General features: G+C 39.2%; 3 protein-coding genes across 3 annotated transcripts; 1 reads left to right on the top strand and 2 right to left on the bottom strand.

Annotated features, from left to right (window-relative positions):
- Positions 1–1149: 1149 nt before the first annotated feature.
- Positions 1150–5121, bottom strand: them4 (thioesterase superfamily member 4). The gene is made up of 6 exons (XM_005936040.2): positions 4682–5121; positions 3262–3454; positions 2990–3152; positions 2647–2757; positions 2013–2137; positions 1150–1892 (listed from the first exon to the last, which is right to left on the bottom strand). Exons 1-6 carry the CDS (start codon positions 4793–4795, stop codon positions 1849–1851), a joined length of 750 nt encoding a protein of 249 aa, XP_005936102.1. The 5' UTR covers positions 4796–5121; the 3' UTR covers positions 1150–1848.
- A 4243-nt stretch (positions 5122–9364) lies between these two features.
- Positions 9365–12642, bottom strand: si:dkey-87o1.2 (uncharacterized protein LOC796684 homolog). The gene is made up of 4 exons (XM_005936039.3): positions 12214–12642; positions 11939–11993; positions 11490–11607; positions 9365–11392 (listed from the first exon to the last, which is right to left on the bottom strand). The coding sequence occupies exons 1-4, from the start codon at positions 12508–12510 to the stop codon at positions 11359–11361; spliced, it is 504 nt and encodes a 167-aa protein (XP_005936101.1). The 5' UTR covers positions 12511–12642; the 3' UTR covers positions 9365–11358.
- Positions 12643–13153: 511 nt separating this feature from the next.
- Positions 13154–16605, top strand: zgc:174935 (uncharacterized protein LOC796019 homolog). The gene is given in 5 exon segments (XM_042226277.1): positions 13154–13645; positions 14864–14918; positions 15054–15168; positions 15275–15301; positions 15303–16605. Coding segments are annotated over 5 exon segments (753 nt in total). The 5' UTR covers positions 13154–13411; the 3' UTR covers positions 15625–16605.
- The last annotated feature ends 4808 nt before the right edge of the window (positions 16606–21413 follow it).

Below are 21413 nucleotides of genomic sequence, written 5' to 3'. Positions count from 1 at the left end.
CAAGGTGCTGCAACAGCCGAGTCAAAGTCCAGGCTTGAACAAGACTGAAATGTTGTAGTGAGACCTTAAGAGAGGTGTGCATGAATGAACCTTAATGAACTAAAGGAACACTGTCAACAAGAGTGAGCCAAAATTCCTCCACCATGACGTGAGAGACTGACAAAAGCAAGAAGAGAATAAATACTTCAGGTTATTGTATTATTATATAGTTGATTCTACAAGACGATGAATTGTGGGGTGTACTCTGCTTTTTAACAGGGCTACACAGACACCAATACAATCTTTGTTTTTCATGTGACTGTAAATGTGACAAAACAACTATAAGGTAAAAACTAATCTGAAATGAAAATATAGCTAAACTAATACTTTTTAATTGGGTTGCACTGCATAATGAACATTCACATTTGATGTCATGGTCTCAGCAACTGTAGTGAAGCCATTTGAAAGTCTATGTAAAGTTACAAGCAGGAAGGCTTTGCTCTTATATATTGCTGGTTGGACATGGTGCATTATGACTTTAACTTAGCTCTGAAAGGTCAGGTAGTCATCGTATACATTTTGATATTATATTTGGAAAGTGAACCTGCTACCTCCCTAAAAAAAACTAATCCCACATATAATATTTTTATGTTTTGGAGTCATTTTGTAATTGCTCCTCAGTTACAAGATGCCAGCCTATTCGGGAGGTTTGTTGTCCTCAACCTATAGTCAGTACAGTATGTGTTTAATCAAAAACAGTACTCTACATACTCTCAGGTGTCATGTTTTGTAGAACTGTGGTCTGCAGTGGCTGCTAGAGCAGCACTGATCTCTGTGATGTGGACTGTGTTACTTATTATGGCATACTGCGGCATCCGTCAGCCGTTTCTGAATGTAGAAACGCGTTCAAAGTGTCAGAGTGAACGAGAATAACCAGCTCGTGTAAAAAACAGCCAGTTGTCGTGACGATTTTGGGTTTGAAGTCCTCGTGCCTTCATTGTATGTCATAATTTCTCATGGCATGCAAATTCACACCCCACATTCAAATAAAACCACAACCACCACACGGGGGGTAACAGTTTACAACCCACACATGAAAAACAAAACTGTGTAACATTTGTGATGTAAGGGGCACAAAACTTCAAGAATAAATTTAGAACCCATTCGTCCTTCAGTTGTGTGATTTACTGACAAAAAGTAGTAAGCTGATGTTGTATCACATATATTTCAGTATCCCTTAATTAAACCTTTCAACATTTACTACACAGTGTTTACTATTAATAGTATTAACCTATGAATATCATTAAGTTCAGCAGATTACCACAGAATTATTTCAGGATTAAGTCCAACGGTATCTACTCAAATGTAAAGATCATCAGTTTCAAAGTATCCCCAAAAAACGTTTTATTTCTCAATGCAGATTATTTAACTCTGACAAACACACCACCTGCATGAGCAACACAATACCAATAGAAAAGGCTTTTTTGGAGAAAATAAAATGATAAATAAATGAACAGTACATTTAAATCAATAACGTTGTTCTCAAATACAGCAGTCTTAATTAAAACCATCAATACTGCATCAATACCATCAATACTTCTGAATTAGTTCAGTAAATTTGTTCATGAGTTAGTAACGTGAAGGAGCAGCAGTCAAGTAGAGCTAAGTATCAGATCAAATGCAACATATTAGTAGTATAAATAGAAGGTTAACTTTTTTTTTTAATATAAGAGTTTCCTTCTATCACCTATAAAATATGTACATCCTTTTAATTAAAAAAAAAACTAATGGCCCACTTAGACAAAACAAAAAAATGCACACTGTTTCTGAAGTCTCCTTCTTCATAGATGGCTGGCTGGCATGTTCGTGTCACCCTTTCATTAGTTGGCTGACGCCGATTGACACAAACAGTGCTGCAGAGAAGAAAACAGACAAGCAGATGTACCACTTACCAGCAGCTTTCACAGTAATATGTCCATCTGAGATTTTGTATGTGTGTGTGTGTGTGGGAGGGGGAAAACCTGTTGCTTTACCTGTTGCTTCTGTGTGCAATCTGGTGCCGTCAGCACTGGTCACTTTACACGAAACTAACGTTTTCCTGCCTTCCTTCTTATCCAGAGAGGATTCGATCAACACTGTACTTCCCAGCGGGATGGGACTTGGAACAAGACAAAATGATGAAACTCACAGTAAATGATCAAAGTAGTGCACTAAGAGGTGTTACTTTGTGTTAATTATATGTGTAATTATTCATATTTTGCTATGTGTTAAACAGAACAACTGGGCAGTCGAGCAAATGTCTGTTGGTCCGTGCTTGACCAAAGAAAGTGAACGGTTTGGGCTGACTCGGTGACACCGATGCTGCATATTTAATTTCCACAATGAATTATCTATGTGACATCATTCAGAGTCGATCTTCATTATACTGACTTGGAGCAGGGAGAAACCTTCATGACTTCTGCATGACCGCCTCAGTGATACTTCCATAAACCCTGCCCAGCAGCTAAATATGCTCCATGTTAACAAGCAGGACAACACACATGAAAACATCTAACATTTTTTTCCTTTAATGTACTAAACAGTTTAATCCTCATATTTCTGTAAGGTGTGCTACATGTTCAATAAATATTCTTATCATGTACAATTTGCTGATTTTTGTTCTTGTACCTGCGGTAGTTGATGTTGAGGTTGGCAGTCATAACAGGTCCAGAATGCACACAAGCATGAGTTCCTGTCACGGTATCAATCATAGTGGCTATCGCCCCCCCGTGGACATTCCTGGAAGCACAGACATTGGTACATGAGACAGTAAAACTTATGAGATTTGACAGAACATTTAGAGTTAAGTCTAGCTAAAAATTCACAAGTCTTCCTTTATTTTTTCCCATTTATTTCTGCCACTTTGGGTTTACTGGAAAGCTGCTGGCTGAGAGGATGACAAAGAGAATGGAGTATAACAACGTGAAAAGCACAGACTTCGATAAGCTTGGACAGGAGTGTGTTATCTCACCCTGGTGGTCCCTCCAGAAGGTGTCCAGCCTGGAAAATGCACACACACCTTTGCTCCTTTTTGTTAGCAAAGATAACGTACTCAAATGCTGCCCCCGGGTCTCTGATGTTGCGGGTGAAAAGACGAGCTTTTGCCTGGATTATTTTGCTAAGGTATACTCCACCTAATGGGAAAGAACACAAGTGAACATTCAGCAGCCACGTTAAGCTTTTGGAGCTTTTGGAAATTCTCTTGTTCTTATTTCAGGTAAACTTTTTGGTCTGTATATTTACCTGCAGCATACTTCAGAGAACGATTGTAGCTTGGCAGTCTGTTCCATAGTCGACCCTGTTCCTCTCCTCCATCTGTCACTGCCTCACATTGGCTGTTATAATGTTCATACAGCTGCCTCATTTCTGTGCCCCATGAGGAGTTAGGAAGGCTGAAGTCCCGGGGGTTGGATGAAAAGAGTGATGGAAGCGCTCGCTAAACAGAGAAATGAATTACAATGTCTGTTAGTAGTGAAAGGGTAATGACAAAGTGTGGATGTCTCATATAGATACCATATGGATGCTGCGTTAATATTTGTGGTTCTATTAAGTCAACGGGGGTCATGAAAACATTTTCCAAATGAGCGAAAAGTATTAATATAGCTATATTTTGATATTGGATATTATATTTATTATATTTGATATTGGCAAACCAATGCAGCACCTTGATTCTTTTCTTTTTCAGCCATTCTGTTGTAGATTTACTGTTGTTGTGTTTGAAATCATTGTCTTGTTGCATGACTCAATGTTTATAAAGATCTTTATAAAGGTCTTAGGAATTGCTGATAATTTAAAATCGAAAAATCTGTTGTCTTACTTCCATTAGGAGAATTTGACTGATACTTACCCTCCTAATTCTGTTTGTATGCCTGTGTGTTTGAGGTGCATATGTACACTTGCATGCATAGAGACATTCTGCTATTGTAAATGACCTTATTGCCAACTAGTTGTTAGCAAAAAGAGTAAAGAGTTAGAACAGGATAATTTAATTTTCTTGATGTAAATGTGGAGATTATTATGATCTTATAAATTCTAACTCATATAAACTCGAATACCTAATTCCTATGGAAACAGTCAGGATGTAGATTTTAGTAGTACTTTTTAACAGGAAGAAGTACGGAAAACCTTCTTCACATGATTGTATGTTATTATATTTAGCTACAACACTATTATTTGTTACTGTTTACATGTTTGTCATAATGAACTTCATTTTTCACTTTCTTTTTATTGTTTTTCTTAAAATATTATATAGGGGAGATGGAGGGCAAAAACAAAGCAGAACACAAAAAGAAAAAGAACTGAATGAACTTCATTTTTAATTGTGCTAACAAAATCATTTTCCAACTCTTCGATAAAGTGTTTCTTATGTTATCTGTGATGATGTTGCCCTCTGTGGTCGTGTTGTAGTGACATGGCCTGCTATTTTAAGTTGTAATCACTACGTTATAGTCATCTTATATAAATGTGTTCGTTTGTTGTTGTTTTTTTTTGCGACAAGCTAACAAACTCTCACGCTGGCCATGTGTTTTGTTTTGTTTTTTTAGCTGTACAGTCACAACACTGGAGAAACATCTGGCAGGAGTGAGGAGAACATGACACGGCAAACAACTCACATACAGCATGAAAAAGTATTTCATAAAATACGGCTCACAGATCTACCTACCACCATACTCTTCAATGAAACGCTGGCAGGGAGGTTGCTGAGTTCAGACTTCATGAATGCGAGTGAACCGAGGCTCTGAAAGCCCCTGAGTATTCGACCCAGTCTCCTTGCCATCTGTAAACTGTCCCCGCGGTGATATCTTCTATATTCTGAGGTAGATAAATGATCCTGTAACTGGTCGTTGAGAGTTAGCTGGTAAATGCTTTCGTCAGTTAGCGCCCAAACAGACTACGGTCGCTGCAGTAAACACTGGTCTGTTTTAAAATAAAAGTGACTTAACCATCTTTGACTCGTGTTTATGTTCCACAGAATAGGAATACGTCCTATGGCGGGTGTCACTGCTATTATTTTACCGGTGACTTTCATTTGTCAAGATCAGGCTGTAAACTTCCGGCGTGAGGGAGTTCTGCCGTTGCGTCGTTTGGGTAGAGTCACGTGCCGTACAGATTCCAATATGATTGGGTGTCAAATAGAACTTTTTTTCTGTTCCCGTGGTAACCACCATTATTTTTTCTAACTTTTCCGAGACAAAAAGACAGATTTTAATGGTTGATTAAGTTTAAGTTTGATAGTGATTAAGTTAAAAAAAACAAAAAAACAAAACTTTACACATTTGTAGAAAACAAGTAAATAGTTTTATAAGAGAGACTTAGATCACATGGGGATTAGACAATAAAAAAAATTAATAGAGTTATTATTATATATTATTATTTTTCTGTAGCTTTTTTACTCATAAAGCTTAGAGATTAAAGTATGTAACATTTATTTTATTAGAAATATAACTTTCTTTACTTACGCATATTGCAATATTTGGAACTTATTTCTGGTATAGCACATATAAAGTTTTTAATCTATATTGTTAACTTAGCTAATGCAACGCAATTTTAAAAAGTAATGTGCAAATAAAAATCTAAACGTAAGAGACAAGATAATAGATAATAGTTTACTATCTACAACTGTTACTGTCCTACCACATCCCAAAGGTGCTTTATTGGATTGATCTCCGGTGTCTGTGGAGGCCATTTGAGTACAAAGATGACTTGAACTTTGTGACATAGTGCATTATGCTGCTGGAAGCAGCCTTCAGAAGATGGTTACACTTTAGTCACAAAGAGATGGTATTAAGGCACCCAAAATGGGACAAGAAAGTATCCCAAAAAACATTTCACCACAATCGCCAGTCCGAAGCATTGACACAAGGCAGTTTGAATCCATGCTTTCATTGATCCAAACTTTCATGTAGTTAACACCAAATTCTGACCACATCATTGAAATGCTACAGCAGACATCAAGACTCATCACACCAAGCACCATTTACCAGGTCTTTTATCGTTCTATTTTTGGTTCAAATTGTAGCCTCAGTGTCCTGTTCTTAGCTGAGGGTTGTGAAGCCCAGTATGGTCAAGCAGCCTGGTCAGTCTGCTCTGACCTCTGGCATAAACAAGACATTTTCACTCAGAGAACTGCTGCTTGCGTGATATTTTGATGTACGTGTACAGTGAAAATAAAGGGCTAATCTTTTCTCTTCTTAAGACTATTCTCTGTAAACACTGGAAATAGTTTGTGTGGGAAAATCCCAGCATGTTGGAGATTAGCTGAAGCTGGTAAAGGGAACTGCATGAACGCAAAGGTAAAGGTAAAACAATATCACATCAACTAAAAAGTCCTAATTTTTTCTCAGGGTCTGATGGAACCCAAATCATAGCTAAAATTAAGGAATAATGGACTTGTATTCAAATACCACTCCAAGTAAATTGTTATGTTTCACTGTGTAGGTAAGCTTGATGTGGAATGGGTAACAGAAATGTGATACTGTAAAGTTTGATTTTAGCCATACAGCTACCAAATGGACAGAATGTACTTTTGATTTAATGTATTTAATGCTTCATTTTAAACTTAAACACTTCTTTTATTTCCATAAGCTGGACTTGGAGTTTTGCAATCTTACAGGAGGAAAGGTGGACCTCTTTTTGCGAAAATGGGAAGCCAGTATCATTCCGAAGCTCAAATCAGTAGCTGCCCTGGAAACAAGAACCCCCCCGCCGTGTGTTAACACACCTACTCCCACCAGTTGGTGCCAGTCGTTGCAGCCTTTTTTTGCACTGGTATGTATTCAGTAAAGTTCTTACGGTTTACCTGAGGAAAGCATTTGTCTACACCTCACTGAATACTTCTCTAAAAATCTATCTTTATCTTCCCCATCTCCAAGCCTGGAACAAGTATTGCATCGCTTTGCAGTGATCCTGAAGCATCATCCACAACACACCAACCCCAGCTGATATGCATCGGTGATCTAAAGAGGGCAACCAGGCAGTACATCATTGTTGCTAAGAATGACAGAGTAACCATTTCTCTGAATGATGGCCTGATGTGTGCTGTGGATAAGCTTTTCAAACTGTACTGGGTATGTAACTTGTCCTATCCAGCACCACTTGGCTCCGTCTTCACCTTCTTTGAGTTTGTCTATGACCTGCCGCTGTCCACCCAAAGGAAAACCAAAGTACTGGAGCTGATTGCACAGATTAAAGGATGCAAGTAAAATGTTCACCTGTCCAAAATGTAGAGAGTCTCTGTTCACAGAGGTGAGAAACCTCATTTGGCATCTTTGTCAAATACACTGCTTATCAGGACTGACCATTTTTATGCCTATGCAGTGGAAAGGTCAGACAATATGAACTGATTGGCTGAAATTTTTGATTTTCGTATTTAAACCCAAGGTACAAAATTGTATAACCTGGATGCTATATTCGCCAAAATGTATGTTTTTCTGTTTGCATGCAACTGCACATTTGTTAAATGTTGACAATTTGTTGAAGATGACAATTGTTACCTTTAAAAATTTTAATTCATGTATTGTCTGCAGGATTATATCAGAACATATACATATATATACAGTGGGACAAAAAAGTATTTAGTCAGCCACCGATTGTGCAAGTTCCCCCACTTAAAATGATGACAGAGGTCAGTAATTTGCACCAGAGGTACACTTCAACTGTGAGAGACAGAATGTGAAAAAAAAATCCATGAATCCACATGGTAGGATTTGTAAAGAATTTATTCGTAAATCAGGGTGGAAAATAAGTATTTGGTCACCTCAAACAAGGAAAATCTCTGGCTCTCACAGACCTGTAACGTCTTCTGTAAGAAGCTTTTCTGTCCCCCACTCGTTACCTGTATGAATGGCACCTGTTTGAACTCATCATCTGTATAAAAGACACCTGTCCACAGCCTCAAACAGTCAGACTCCAAACTCCGCCATGGCCAAGACCAAAGAGCTTTCGAAGGACACCAGGAAAAGTATTGTAGACCTGCACCAGACTGGGAAGAGTGAATCTACAATAGGCAAGCAGCTTGGTGTGAAAAAATCAACTGTGGGAGCAATCATCAGAAAATGGAAGACATACAAGACCACTGATAATCTCCCTCGATCTGGGGCTCCACGCAAGATCTCATCCCGTGGGGTCAAAATGATCATGAGAACGGTGAGCAAAGATCCCAGAACCACACGGGGGGACCTGGTGAATGACCTGCAGAGAGCTGGGACCAAAGTAACAAAGGTCACCATCAGTAACACACTACAACGGCAGGGAATCAAATCCCGCAGTGCCAGACGTGTTCCGCTGCTGAAGCCAGTGCATGTCCAGGCCCGTCTGAAGTTTGCCAGAGAGCACATGGATGATACAGCAGAGGATTGGGAGAATGTCATGTGGTCAGATGAAACCAAAGTAGAACTTTTTGGTATAAACTCAACTCGTCGTGTTTGGAGGAAGAAGAATACTGAGTTGCATCCCAAGAACACCATACCTACTGTGAAGCATGGGGGTGGAAACATCATGCTATGGGGCTGTTTTTCTGCCAAGGGGACAGGACGACTGATCCGTGTTAAGGACAGAATGAATGGGGCCATGTATCGTGAGATTTTGAGCCAAAACCTCCTTCCATCAGTGAGAACTTTGAAGATGAAACGAGGCTGGGTCTTCCAACATGACAATGATCCAAAACACACCGCCCGGGCAACAAAGGAGTGGCTCCGTAAGAAGCATTTGAAAGTCCTGGAGTGGCCTAGCCAGTCTCCAGACCTCAACCCCATAGAAAATCTGTGGCGGGAGTTGAAAGTCCGTGTTGCTCGGCGACAGCCCCAAAACATCACTGCTCTCGAGAAGATCTGCATGGAGGAATGGGCCAAAATACCAGCTACTGTGTGTGCAAACCTGGTAAAGACCTATAGTAAACGTTTGACCTCTGTTATTGCCAACAAAGGTTATGTTACAAAGTATTGAGTTGTATTTTTGTTATTGACCAAATACTTATTTTCCACCCTGATTTACGAATAAATTCTTTACAAATCCTACCATGTGGATTCATGGATTTTTTTTCACATTCTGTCTCTCACAGTTGAAGTGTACCTCTGGTGCAAATTACTGACCTCTGTCATCATTTTAGGTGGGGGAACTTGCACAATCGGTGGCTGACTAAGAAAGCTAGTCGGATTTGAATTTTGTTTGATTTTGTCAAGTAAAAATTGTGATATAGCTTTGGCTAAAATTTAATTTAAAACATTTTAATTGAAAAGATTCTGACAGCTGTTGTTCATTCAGTTTGTAATGATTTATAATATGCCAAATAAAAAATGGAATTCAATAAATGTATAATATATACCCATCTTTTTTCTCCTTTTTAAAAAAAAACAATTGAAATGTACACATTTTAACACATCTTTGTGTCAAAATAACACATCCTTGTGTTTACATTTTTTAACACAGAAGATGTGTTAAAGGAGCAGACACATTAATTGTGTTAAAACTGACACATCATGTGTTTTCCCTAATATGATGCAGCACATGTGTTAAAATTTAACACATGATGTGTCAATTTTAACACATCCCTTCTAAGAGTGCAGCTCAGCAGCTTCTGAAATACTCACACCTGCCTGTCTGGGACCAACAACCCTGTCACCTTCAGAGTCATTTAAATCACTTTCCTTCTTCATTCTGATGCTCAGTTCTAACTTGAGCAGGTCATTTAAATGTTTACATGCCAGAATGTTTTGAGTTGGTGCCAAATGATTAGCTATTCGGATATTAATTAAAAAGATAATAAGATAACATTTTAAAAGTTTGCAAGTGGGTGGAGGTTGAAGGAGAGGTAGCAATTATTTCTGTAACAACTTTCAAAAGAACAACAACAGCAAAACAAAACATTTAGAATATTAATGCATTATTTATAATAATAATTTGTGATTATCATATGTTTGTAATTGATTCAGTGTCGTTATATACTTTACAAATACAGGTTATTTTCAATACAAGGCTATCATGAAACCATAAGGAAAGGCATCTTGCCTGCAGATTAGCTGAAGCCGGTAAAGGGAACTGCATGAACGCAAAGGTAAAGGTAAAACAATATTTAGAAATGAGCAATAATAAGGTTGCGCTTGTTAACTTATAGGAACTTTAGGAACACAAAACGCTTTATTTAGTAATTGTACATCCATACAGCACTCATTAAACCCACAATAAATGCTTTTGGCAATCTAATTTCATACAAGACGTTTTGTAACAAGTTCAGTGTACTCAGATTGTACTTTTAATAGTTTCCTCCAAACAAGATCCCCTGTAAGAAAGTGTTTCCTCAGTTGTATCAGCACAATATCAGTAACATGCTTTGTCTTAACCTAGGTTCTGCACTAGGGGGAGTTAAAGGAGCATTAATTTGAACAGACGTGATAATTTAGGTTTTGCCTCTTAAATCTAAAATGTTTTATCATTTTGGCTTCCTTTATATTCAGAGTCGTATTAACTGATATATACAATGCTTTTACACTTTTACACACATTGCATCTATTTTCTAGACTGCTTAAAGGTCTGCTGTTTATGGCCCAAAGCATTAATAGTACATCAAATTTATAAAAACCAAACAGAAACTGAATAAAATCTGGGTCCGTGTGTCCTTTAAAAAAACTATCTGGTTTATTTTACTACAAGAAATTACAGGAACTATTTTAGCAAAAATATTGTTTCCACGATCATAAAACCAGTGCAAAATAACTGCAAGGTCGCTTTTTCATTACTGCCTGAGCTAAAATGAAAGTGTTGTACATTGTTACAATAATAAGTGCATTTTTTCTATTTTTTATTACATTCGAAAGAATAACTAAAAAATAGTAAAACATAATATGATAAAAGGAGACACTACAGTGTTTCACATCAGGTACCCAACCATAGCAGTTAAACAGCTTCTGCAGGGGTTATTTCAGCTCGAACACACTGTCACAGAACGCTCAGACAGACGTGGCAAACGTTGATACGAGGGTCACTTTAACCAAACCATAATCTTTCCCTATAACTAACCAAATAGTTATTTCTATTATTTACATTGCTTATTTCTATTGTTATATCATCATATTAGGCGCAACATTTTGAGCACATAGAATTTTTGTCGGATGATCCCCACATTATACATTACAAATACAACCTTCATTGCCTTCTTATGATATGAAATGAATTCTATTTCTCTATTCCACATGTCTGTATACTTGTTCTCTGAGTGAATGCACAGAATTTCTTTTCTTTTTTTGTTATTATTCCATAATAACCTTAGAGGTGATACAAAACTTGGATGCACAAATATTTTTCTGAAAATGTTGGTAGTCATTGTTGAACAGTTCTGAGGTGACTTCACTGTGATTGTTGAAGATTTTCACACAACTTCCTGAAAAATCAAGAAATCAAAAGACAGTTTTCAGTTTTGCAATAGAGGCGTAATCCAATTTATTATTGACGATGCATGCTGGTGATTAAAATCTTACCGTCCTTTGTCCTTGGTTGTATCAAGAAAGGCACAGACTGCTTTATCTCTATTAAAAATCTCCTCTTTCAAGCTCTGAATGTTCTCCTGGGCTTTACTTTTAGCCGCTTCATGATTGTCTGAGACAATAAAAGATAATAACATATGAGAGTGTAAATGTATTATTAGAAACTGGTAGCTTTGCGTTCCAAGTAAGCCCGTGGCTCAGTGTTACAACAGCTGGTTTTACAGGTTTTTCATAAAGGAATGTAAAGATGAAACAGTTCTTTTTCTGCTTTTGTAGACAATTGGGGGGGACGACACCCAGTGCATTTAAAAATGCAAACAGAGAAATGCTTGTCTTATTCTCCTATGTGATCCATATCATTGTATAGAAGCAAACATATTTGTAGATCTGTCAGTCCAGAGCTCATAACAACAAAGCAGAACTTAAACAGAAAGCTGGCTTACCTTTGAGTTTATCTATTTCCCCAGTTGTACTATCCCTCGTCTTCTCCGCCTTCTCCTAATGCGAAAACAAGTGGAAGTCAGCAGTTACGGTTTACTGCGGAATGAAGCTCAAATAGAGACAATCAAGCAAATACTTAAATGTATTACAGTTAGTCACATGATCATTTTCTTTTTTTCTTTTTGTTAATGTTTAGACTGCACGAGCATGCAAATGAATTAAAACCTGTGGAGAGTCGAAGTGCAATTGTGTGCGTGTGTGCGCCCGCGAGCCTTGCCTTCTCCGTGGTACAGGCCGCCAGACTTTTACCCGCGTCCTCCGATGACTTTTCAATTTCTGCCTTTTTCTTTTTCAGTTGTTCCACCTTTGTGTTGACGTCGTCCAGCGATTTCTGCAGCTCGGAGATTTTGGCTTTCAGTTCGACTATGCCTTCCTCTTTCCTGGTAACCTGCGCCGAGTTCTCCACTAAGCGGAATTTTAAGTGACTCAGGCGGAATTCCTGATGCACGACCTGGAAAATCAAGACACCCATCACAACAACACTCAGGCCAACTAACGCCATCGCCAGCTTCATCTTGGTTTCGACGGGGAGACACGGGATACACGATGAAGAACTCTTGAGGGTCACTTGTTCATCCCAGGTCTCCGACCTTGCGCACGCGTCTCCTTACCAGTCCGCCGGTGTGACGGGAAACTTGCAGGCTGCGTTACCTGCTGAACTGGATGGGCGTGACAAACCACCTGTTTCCTCCTGTGGCACTCCCTCTCTCTCGCTTGCTCTTGTTGGCAGTCACTTAAACAAACACTTGGGATGTATTTGCATCATGATCAGCCTATCTCAAGCCTTTCTCTTATAGGCCTAACATCTGCTGTTTGCTTTCAACATAGTATACACACACACACACACACACACACACATATATATATATATTTATTTATTTATTTATTTATTTTAAAGAAAGGCAGTTCACTATATTTTCTACAGAACTATATGTGCGTTTACCTTCGTACATATTTTTTTGAATTATGGAGGTTATTATTTGGCCTACTAATTTATATACGTGTGTGTGTGTGTGTGTGTGTGTGTGTGTGTGTGTGTGTGTGTGTGTGTATACAGGCCTACATGCATGACCACATGCCTATTAAGGCAAACCAGTTTGCTCAAAGCCAACAGGCCCAACCTGTCTATCTTTAGACACGGCATGCTAGGAGAGGGCGTGTTTACTGACGAGCTCGGGAACAACCACAATGATTAAAGTCCAATCCAGGTAACAGGAGGTGACTCACTAATTCATTCACGGTGTTGCCAGGGTCACGCACAGAGCAACTTTGCTCGTGAACGTCGAAGAGGCCGCTCTGTAAGAAGATCCGCTCTTCACTTTCCACAGTAAAGGAAGGCTCTCAACGCCGGGCAAACAATGAAGTCATTTTTGCTACCTGCGACCATAGTGGTGTCGGTCGCTTTGGTGGGGATCATGAAACTGCGGAAAGGTGAGCACGAAAAATACGAGAAGCAGTTCAAGTTTCAGGATGTCAGACTGCGGGTTGCCTATGATGTGCTGGGAGAATATCAGAACGATAAGGCAGAGAAGCAGAACATGCTGGAAAAGGCCAGCACTGCGCATAAAGCGCTGGAGGAGGAGGTGAACGAGCTCCAGACCGACGGGGACAAGTCAAAGGGAGATGCGAAATCCTGCCAGGGAGACCTGGTGAGTAGAAATATTTATAATTATTAGGTTCACACAGTTGTATTCCTTTTGTTTCTTTGTAATTCTTACGGGTAGCGACAGCTAGTGTAACTCCCAAAACCCGTTCCACCTGTTGAGGAGCATAGGTGTACTCGGGTGCCCTCAGAAAATCAGGCTTATCCGCCTGACAGTGGACTTTATGCCACCACTAAACTGAAGCTGATTTCCTACATTACTGTACAAAATATCAGTCTTTGACATCCAGCACCCCCGCTTTTGAAGATTAGGCTTAAAACTTGATAAAGTATATAGATGGATCCCGTAGCTCTGCTGCAATGGGTTTGTGATTTCACTTCCCATGATGCACGTTTCTTCTTCACCACATTGCATCCAATTATTAATTAATATGAGTAACAGCGTAAATGGTCGTTTGTATTGGCAAGTTCCTCATATGTACGTAAATTTACTAATGATGCAGCACAGTGTTTTGATTTATAGCTTGTTTTGTCTTGGTAGTTTTTGAGGCGGTCTAATGGTTAATGCAAGAAGAAACACCTGTAAATTCTTCATCATGTGAACTGTTCTGGCTCAGTCATTTCTGATTTATGATATAACCCAATAGTTTTGGCCTGTCTGCCTGTGGTTTCTTCCTGTTAAAAGGGAGATTTTCCTTTCCGCTGTCACCAAATGCTTACTCAGAGGTGTCATTTGATTGTTGGCCTGTTCTCTGTATTGTTACAGGGTCTGTGCCATATAATATAAAATGCCTTGATGTGATTGATGTTGTGATTTGGATCTAAAAAAAAATGATGATTTTTTTTTTTTGTTAATTCAAACAATATATTAAAGCCTCTGCTGTATATATTGCAGGCCCTATTGGGAAAGTTAGCATACTCCTTCACCCAAAGAAACAGCAGTGGATGGTGCTTTCAACTGTAAGAAAAACAGCATGTAGGCTAGTGCTTATGCTAGGTCTATAAATGCTATATATATAACTTCTACATGCCACATTACCAAATGGAAGTGCCTTTGCTGTGTAGCATCATTGTGCATGTGGCTGAGGAGAAAGCCAAGCGAGCCACTATTTTACTCCACTTTGGTTCTTGTGGGTTTTTTCTCTCCAAATCATTTATATTTACATACTTATCACATTCACATTCTGCAAACCATTTGTGCAAATTTGATCTCTGTGGTTTCACCAGTGCTTTGTGTTGCTGAGCTTTTTCTTTGCATTTGCAGAAGACAATAACAGATGAGGTGGCAGCAGCAAAGATACAGTTAAAAAGTCTGAAAGGTAAGTGATGGTTTATGAAGTCTAGTGAATGAAAGTAGTCGTGTAGTTGGAAGTAAAGAAAGTAAAGACTTTTTTGTATGTTTTACTAAGCTCATACTAGCTTCGAACCCATCTTGTAATTTATAACACTTACAGCTCACCAGGAAAAAGAGAAGACGAGCTGGACAACAGAAGAAGACACTCTGAAGCAGGAACTAGCAAAATACAGCTCAGCGTGCCAGTTCATAAAAACAGATATTCCAGAAGCTAGGTATGGTTACCTCTTTGATTAACATAAATCAGCAGAGCCTACTATTATATGTATTGTGATATTGATGCACTTATTATATTTTTATTGTAATTTTTTCTGTTAAAAGAACTCTGTGTGGAATACAAGAGCAACCAAAAGCGGAAGCCCCCAAACAAGAAGAGGCAGAGGCCGAGGCCCCCAAACAAGAAACCAAAGGCTGAGGCCCCCAAACAAGAAGAGGCAGAGGCCGAGGCCCCCAAACAAGAAGAGGCAAAGGCCGAGGCCCCCAAACAAGAGCAACCAAAGGCCGAGGCACCCAAACAAGAAGAGGCAAAGGCAGAGGCCCCCAAACAAGAGCAACCAAAGGCCGAGGCACCCAAACAAGAAGAGGCAAAGGCCGAGGCCCCCAAACAAGAGCAACCAAAGGCCGAGGCTCCCAAACAAGAAGAGGCAAAGGCTGAGGCCCCCAAGGCTTAAAAGGCTAAAGGAATTGGACCCATAAGATCAGGCATGGATACTAGTATCCTGGACTTGGTCTAATTTGGTGTGTGATATACAAGGCCTTCCCTGTAAAAGAGTTTGTCTGGATGGGAGAATATGTTCATTTAAAACCCATCTATATCTTTCTCCCCTCAGTCATGTCGCTGACCTGTTACTAGTCAACCCGTGCAACCCGTACTACTCACTCTTCCAGCCTCTTGTTTCCATCCCAACTTTTAATATTAACCTTGTTTAAGAGGAACAATGTTTATCTGCTCTGGTTTAGTTGAATTCATGGCACAAAAGTAATGCAAAACTGTAAACTAACTATGTTTTGACTGATTGGTTGTATGCATGTAATATCTTGTAAACAGTATGCTTGAGTTTAGGTTTAAAAAATTTAAATGAAAGGAAATGAAATGCATGTCTTTTGGCACTTTCAAACAGTAGGGGGAATATTTCTGTAATGTAAGTTCAAAGTCTGCACAGCAGTCTTTTTTAAAATTAAGTAGCAGAATAATTACACAGAAAGCACTAAGAGTTATTATAGTGCAAAAAATCCTCAATTATATATGCAGGGCACATTATTGTTCTTAGAAATGGAACATCATGATCATTTGTGTGTGAAATGGAGTACTGTGACATGCTGCAAATTTTGGTATCAATCAGATACCAAGTAAAAGGGACAATATTGCCAATACCAATAATGGTATCAATGCTTTTAGATTTATTACTTATAAAGGCAGCTTATGGAGGGAAGAGCCACGTGTCAAGACTTTTGAGATGAATCATCATAAGTTTGCAATTTCTGAACACATTTTAATGACCAGTAAATCAATGATTTTTACTTTCAACATCACACCTTTCAGCGTTTCATGTTTTTTTTTTTTTTTTTTTAAATTGGGATACCTGAAATGAAATGTACCAGTTCTCTTGTTTAAATGTGCTATAGGCTATAAATAAAACAGATGTGACAACACAAAAAGGTTCAGATATTTTTATATTGGGTGTTTGCGGAAAATTTAAATTTTTTAAAAAGTATTAATTTGACACAATCCAGTCGGCTACATACTGAACTAGAGGATAGAAACAAGGTATTGATCCTATCGCGCTAGTATCAATATGATACCACTACCAGCGCTGGTATCGATACTTGCTGTGCTTGCTTTATTTCCAGGCTTACTGACCGCTCAAAGTGCTGTACACCACAAGTCACATACTCTTATACAGCACCTCATTCAACAAAGTTCAACCCCTGTATCTGCTTTACATCCACAACTAATTCAGAAAAAACAAGTAACCTAACATCTCTGGACTGTAGGAGGAACACAGAGTACCTACACAGGAGAACCATTAACCAGATTCAAGAGTCAAGATTCAAAGTGTTTATTGTCATGTGTACAGAAGAAATGGCATTTCTCTGTGCAATGAAATTCTTCCTTTGCTGTCCATACACAAATGCCAAGTTAGGTAGGGTTGATGGAACAAGATAAATAAGGATATGTTCATGGATGTTCAGGAGTCTGATAGCAGTGGAGAAGAAGGAGTTGTTGACTCGAGATGTTCTGGATTTCGGACTTCTAAACCTTCATCTCGAGGGCAGACGTGTGGTTTCTGGTGATCCTCTCCACAGTGCAGCTGTAGAAGCTGCTGAGGATCTTGACTGACATCCCAAATTTCCTCAGCTTCCTCAGGAAATACAGCCGCTGCTGAGCCTTCTTGACCAGCTGTGTAGTGTTCAGTGACCAGGTGAGGTCCTCAGTGATGTGGACACCCAGGTACCTAAAGCTGCTCACCCTCTCCACTTCACTCTCCTGGATAAACAGCGGCTGGTGAGGCCTCTTCTTCTTCCTCACGTCCACTATCATCTCCTTTGTTTTGTTAGTGTTGAGGGTGAGGTTGTTGTCCTCACACCATGACACCAGACCGGCCACCTCTCTCCTATAAGCCGCTTCATCCCCTCCAGTAATGCGACCGATCACTGCAGCGTCATCCGCGAACTTCAGTATGATGTTCTCTTTGTTGGAGGCGACACAGTCGTGACTGTACAGGGTGCAGAGGATGGGGCTGAGGACGCAACCCTGTGGAACTCCAGTGTTTGTAATAATGCTGACTGAAGTCCTGTTGCCGATCCTGACAGACAGAGGCCTGCCAGTCAAAAAGTTCTGTAGCCAGTCGCAGAGGGTGGGGTGCCGGCTGAGTGCAGACAGTTGCTGATGAGTTCGTGAGGGATGAACGTGTTGAAGGCGGAGCTATAGTCAGCAAAGACTACCCTGATATTTCCCTTAATATCACAACTCTCTCAAAACACTTTGCAATGATTCGAGTAAGTGCAACTGGTCTTTAGTCATTTAGGCAGGTGGCGGGGCTTTTCTTGGGGTGAGGGATGATAGTTGTGGTCTTGAAGCATGTGGGAACGATGCTCTGACTGAGGGAAAGGTCAAAGATGGAGATGAGAACATCAGCCAGCTCATTAGTACATGCTCTAAGGGCCCATCTAGGGATGTTGTCTCATCCTGATGCTTTGCGGGCTAGTGGCTGCAGTTTGAAACACATCCCAATCTGTTTGAGCAAAACAGTCCTGCAAGATGCTCTCAGTTTCTGGGGTTCTCTGGGGATCAAACCAGGAACCTTATTGCTGTGGGATGACACTGCTGTTGTTTTAAGCCGACAAAATTCTTCCTTAATAGATTAAAAAACACTGTGGGCCACCACCAATCACAATTTTATCCTGATCCCTATCAGTATCCTTTAAAATACCACCAATACATTTCAATCAGATACATTTTTTACAGCAAAGGTGCACATTATAGGTTAGCTATTTATAGCACCAAATCACAACAACAGTTGCCTCAACCAGCACATTATAGTAAGGTAAAGACCCTACAATAACACAGAGAAAGCCAACGTAATAACATTTTTCAAAACAATGAAATCGTACAATTTGTATCCATGAGTCCATGAAATATTTGAAACATCTAATAGTTGGATTAACACCATTCTGATATGGTGTTAAATGTCATTATGAGCATCAAGAAGAAATACTTTTTGTTCAGAAATGATCCTTTAGTTTCTGATTGCCACCCAGCTGCAAAGAACCTTTGTGCGATTTTTGGCAGTGCTTCTATGCAAAGTAAATTCCTCAGTAAGCTGGAGGCTTACCACCCTTCACGTGACTTTGAGAGAGTAATTCAAACCTTTAATACCGCTTGATTAGACTGTTGTAATTCTCTCATTGTTGGGTTTGATCCGTTGTCACTTGTTGGCTGTGGGCTGTATAAAATGCTTGCCTTCTGGTAGGAAAAATAGGACGTGATCATGTCACACTTGTACTGGCATCTTTACAGGATCCAGTTTAAAGATGAACTTACTTGCTTTTAAGAGTTTGAATGGCCTGGCACCACGCTACTTAACTGAGCTTTTGCAGTCCTACACTGCTGCCAAAGCACTGAGGCCTACAAACCATGCAAAATCAGTCTTATGTATGGTGCTTTATTATGCATATAGTGTATTTATTGGTGATTTAATTATTTTTTATTGGATATTTAGCATAACCTGTGTAGCACTTTTGTAAAATACAGTATAGAGATAAACTTTGACTTGACTTGCAGCAGGTGCACTTAGTAAACTAGTCCCTGAGTTTCTCTGTACCTAAAAGTGTAAAGCAGAGCTAAAGTTTTTTGTTTGTTTGTTTGTTTGTTTTTTAGACAACAACAAAAAAACAAGTGTCTGAAAGCATTAATGAAAAATCAATATATGTAACATTTCTCACAGCTTTGCTAAAGAGTGCAAACAGATGGTGACCTTCCTCTCACTCTCCCTGCCATAAAGTAATTTATATCAGTTGGCCGAGAACACATTGCACACAATAGTTAAGGCGTGGGACTTGTAAGGCGCATGGTTGTGAAATACTGTACCTGCCCGCTAACCTGTATCCTGGTTGCACAGGTAATAGTTTATACATGCAAACACAAACAGAATGAGAAAGAACAATGAACCAGTCAGACAGTGTTTTTATGTATTGAATAATGCTGCTGTCCTCCATTCTGCTCCTCCATGAAGGCGTTTGTGTGTCGGTTTCATATTTGACTGCATGTAAATATAAGGTGGCGGAAAAAAAACTAAATGCTGCACAACTAAAATAAAAATGGAAAGCATCTTCCACTTTTTCTTTCACTGTGAACCTATTAACCATATGTACATCTGATTTGTGTCTTGTTCTACTGGACGCTGTGTTCTGGCCTTTTGGATCACTTTTATTAATTTATTTTCCTCTGTTAGATAACTCCTCCACGTCCAGCGCTGAAAACACGGAGATATTGAATAACCACTGTTAACCTTGTCTGCCTCGCTCCTTTTTAGTGACCCTGCCTCTGCGTCAGTATGTGTGTGCATGAGTGAGAGAGAAAGAGCGAGCATAATTAACTGACCAATCGCAGAACCCAGAGCTTTGATGCATCACTCCATATAAACTTCATTCTGTTATTCTTGTGAAGCTTCGGCTGTACAGCTTGTGTTCTGGTCGATCGTACAGTGTCATTATTTGTGTGTCCTCCATCAGTCCACAGTTGCTCTATCTAATTGTTAATTTTAGGTGTATATATTAATATAACATGAATATTACATAGGGTTATTCATAGCATATATGTTAAAGCATTTTATCCTTTAACTAGAAACTTAACCAGAGCAGAGAGAAGACAAGAGGTGAAGAGACAGGTGTAAAATGACATGTGACAGAAGTCCTCACTTGGTGTCAAATCAGGGACGTAGCAGCTCAATCCTACAGAAAGTCTGCTATTCTTTTAGATTTGTTAAGCAGTTGCGCAGAAGTGATTATATATGAGATCAGTCCCGTTAAATTTAATCATGACTGCATGTAACGATCGGTTACTGCATGATCAGGTTTACAAAATCACTTCATTGGTTGTAATTTGTGTTTAAAGTGATTTACTGTTAGTGATGTTATCTGCCCCTTTTTATAAAAGCACAGAATAAGCACGTTTTCACACTCTTGTGATCCTTTTTCTGTCGGACTAAGACAAGCTGCAAGCAATGTCTTAGTTCTGCAATCTTATCAGCAACACAGCAAAACTAATACTTCAGCTAAACTGAAACCTCTTTCAGATTAACTTAAATTAACTCTTAATCCTTAAACATGTTATTAGAAAACAGAAAAACTTGGACTAAACTAAAGGGATGTAATTTTCCTCTTAGGTCTTTGAGATGAGGGCGCTATAAAAAGGCTTTCAAGCAAACTCTTTTGTCTTTAGTAATGCAAAGGATGTTAGTTGTTTTGTTAAATCTCATGCAATTCATTTTTAAAATCACTTTCCTCTGTATCACCCTGTCATCTCTCACTCTGCTTCACACTGCCAGCCATCTGCTGGAGATTAAAACACTCCCCCAGGCTCACAATTAGGCAATCGAGGGGCTATCATTCCGCCCCAATAGGCTGACAAGGTCGGCGTCATACCAGGAGAGGATACAGAGGCGGCAGCAAGGGACATTTAATCTGACTGATGTCATAAACGTAAACTGTAGTGTGTGATTTGATGTGTATGAGCAGAAATGTACAATTAAGAATGCACCTGTGTTAAAAAATAGCCAGATTCTCTGTAGGCGATGATGCTGTTTTATGTTTAGCGCAAAAATATACATTAAATATATTCCAGCTAATTTGCTTTCAAATTAAAAAGAAAAACTGCGACTCACCACAGGTAAAAGTGTATTTTTATCAGGCAATTCATGCAGCAGATGACGTGAATTCAGTACATGTTAGAGTCGTC

The sequence above is a fragment of the Haplochromis burtoni genome, unplaced genomic scaffold (genome assembly GCF_018398535.1).
Source record: "Haplochromis burtoni strain Fernald_Lab_line unplaced genomic scaffold, NCSU_Asbu1 Contig_204, whole genome shotgun sequence".
NCBI classification, from domain to species: Eukaryota; Metazoa; Chordata; class Actinopteri; order Cichliformes; family Cichlidae; genus Haplochromis; species Haplochromis burtoni.
This window is presented reverse-complemented; position numbering and strand designations above follow the sequence as displayed.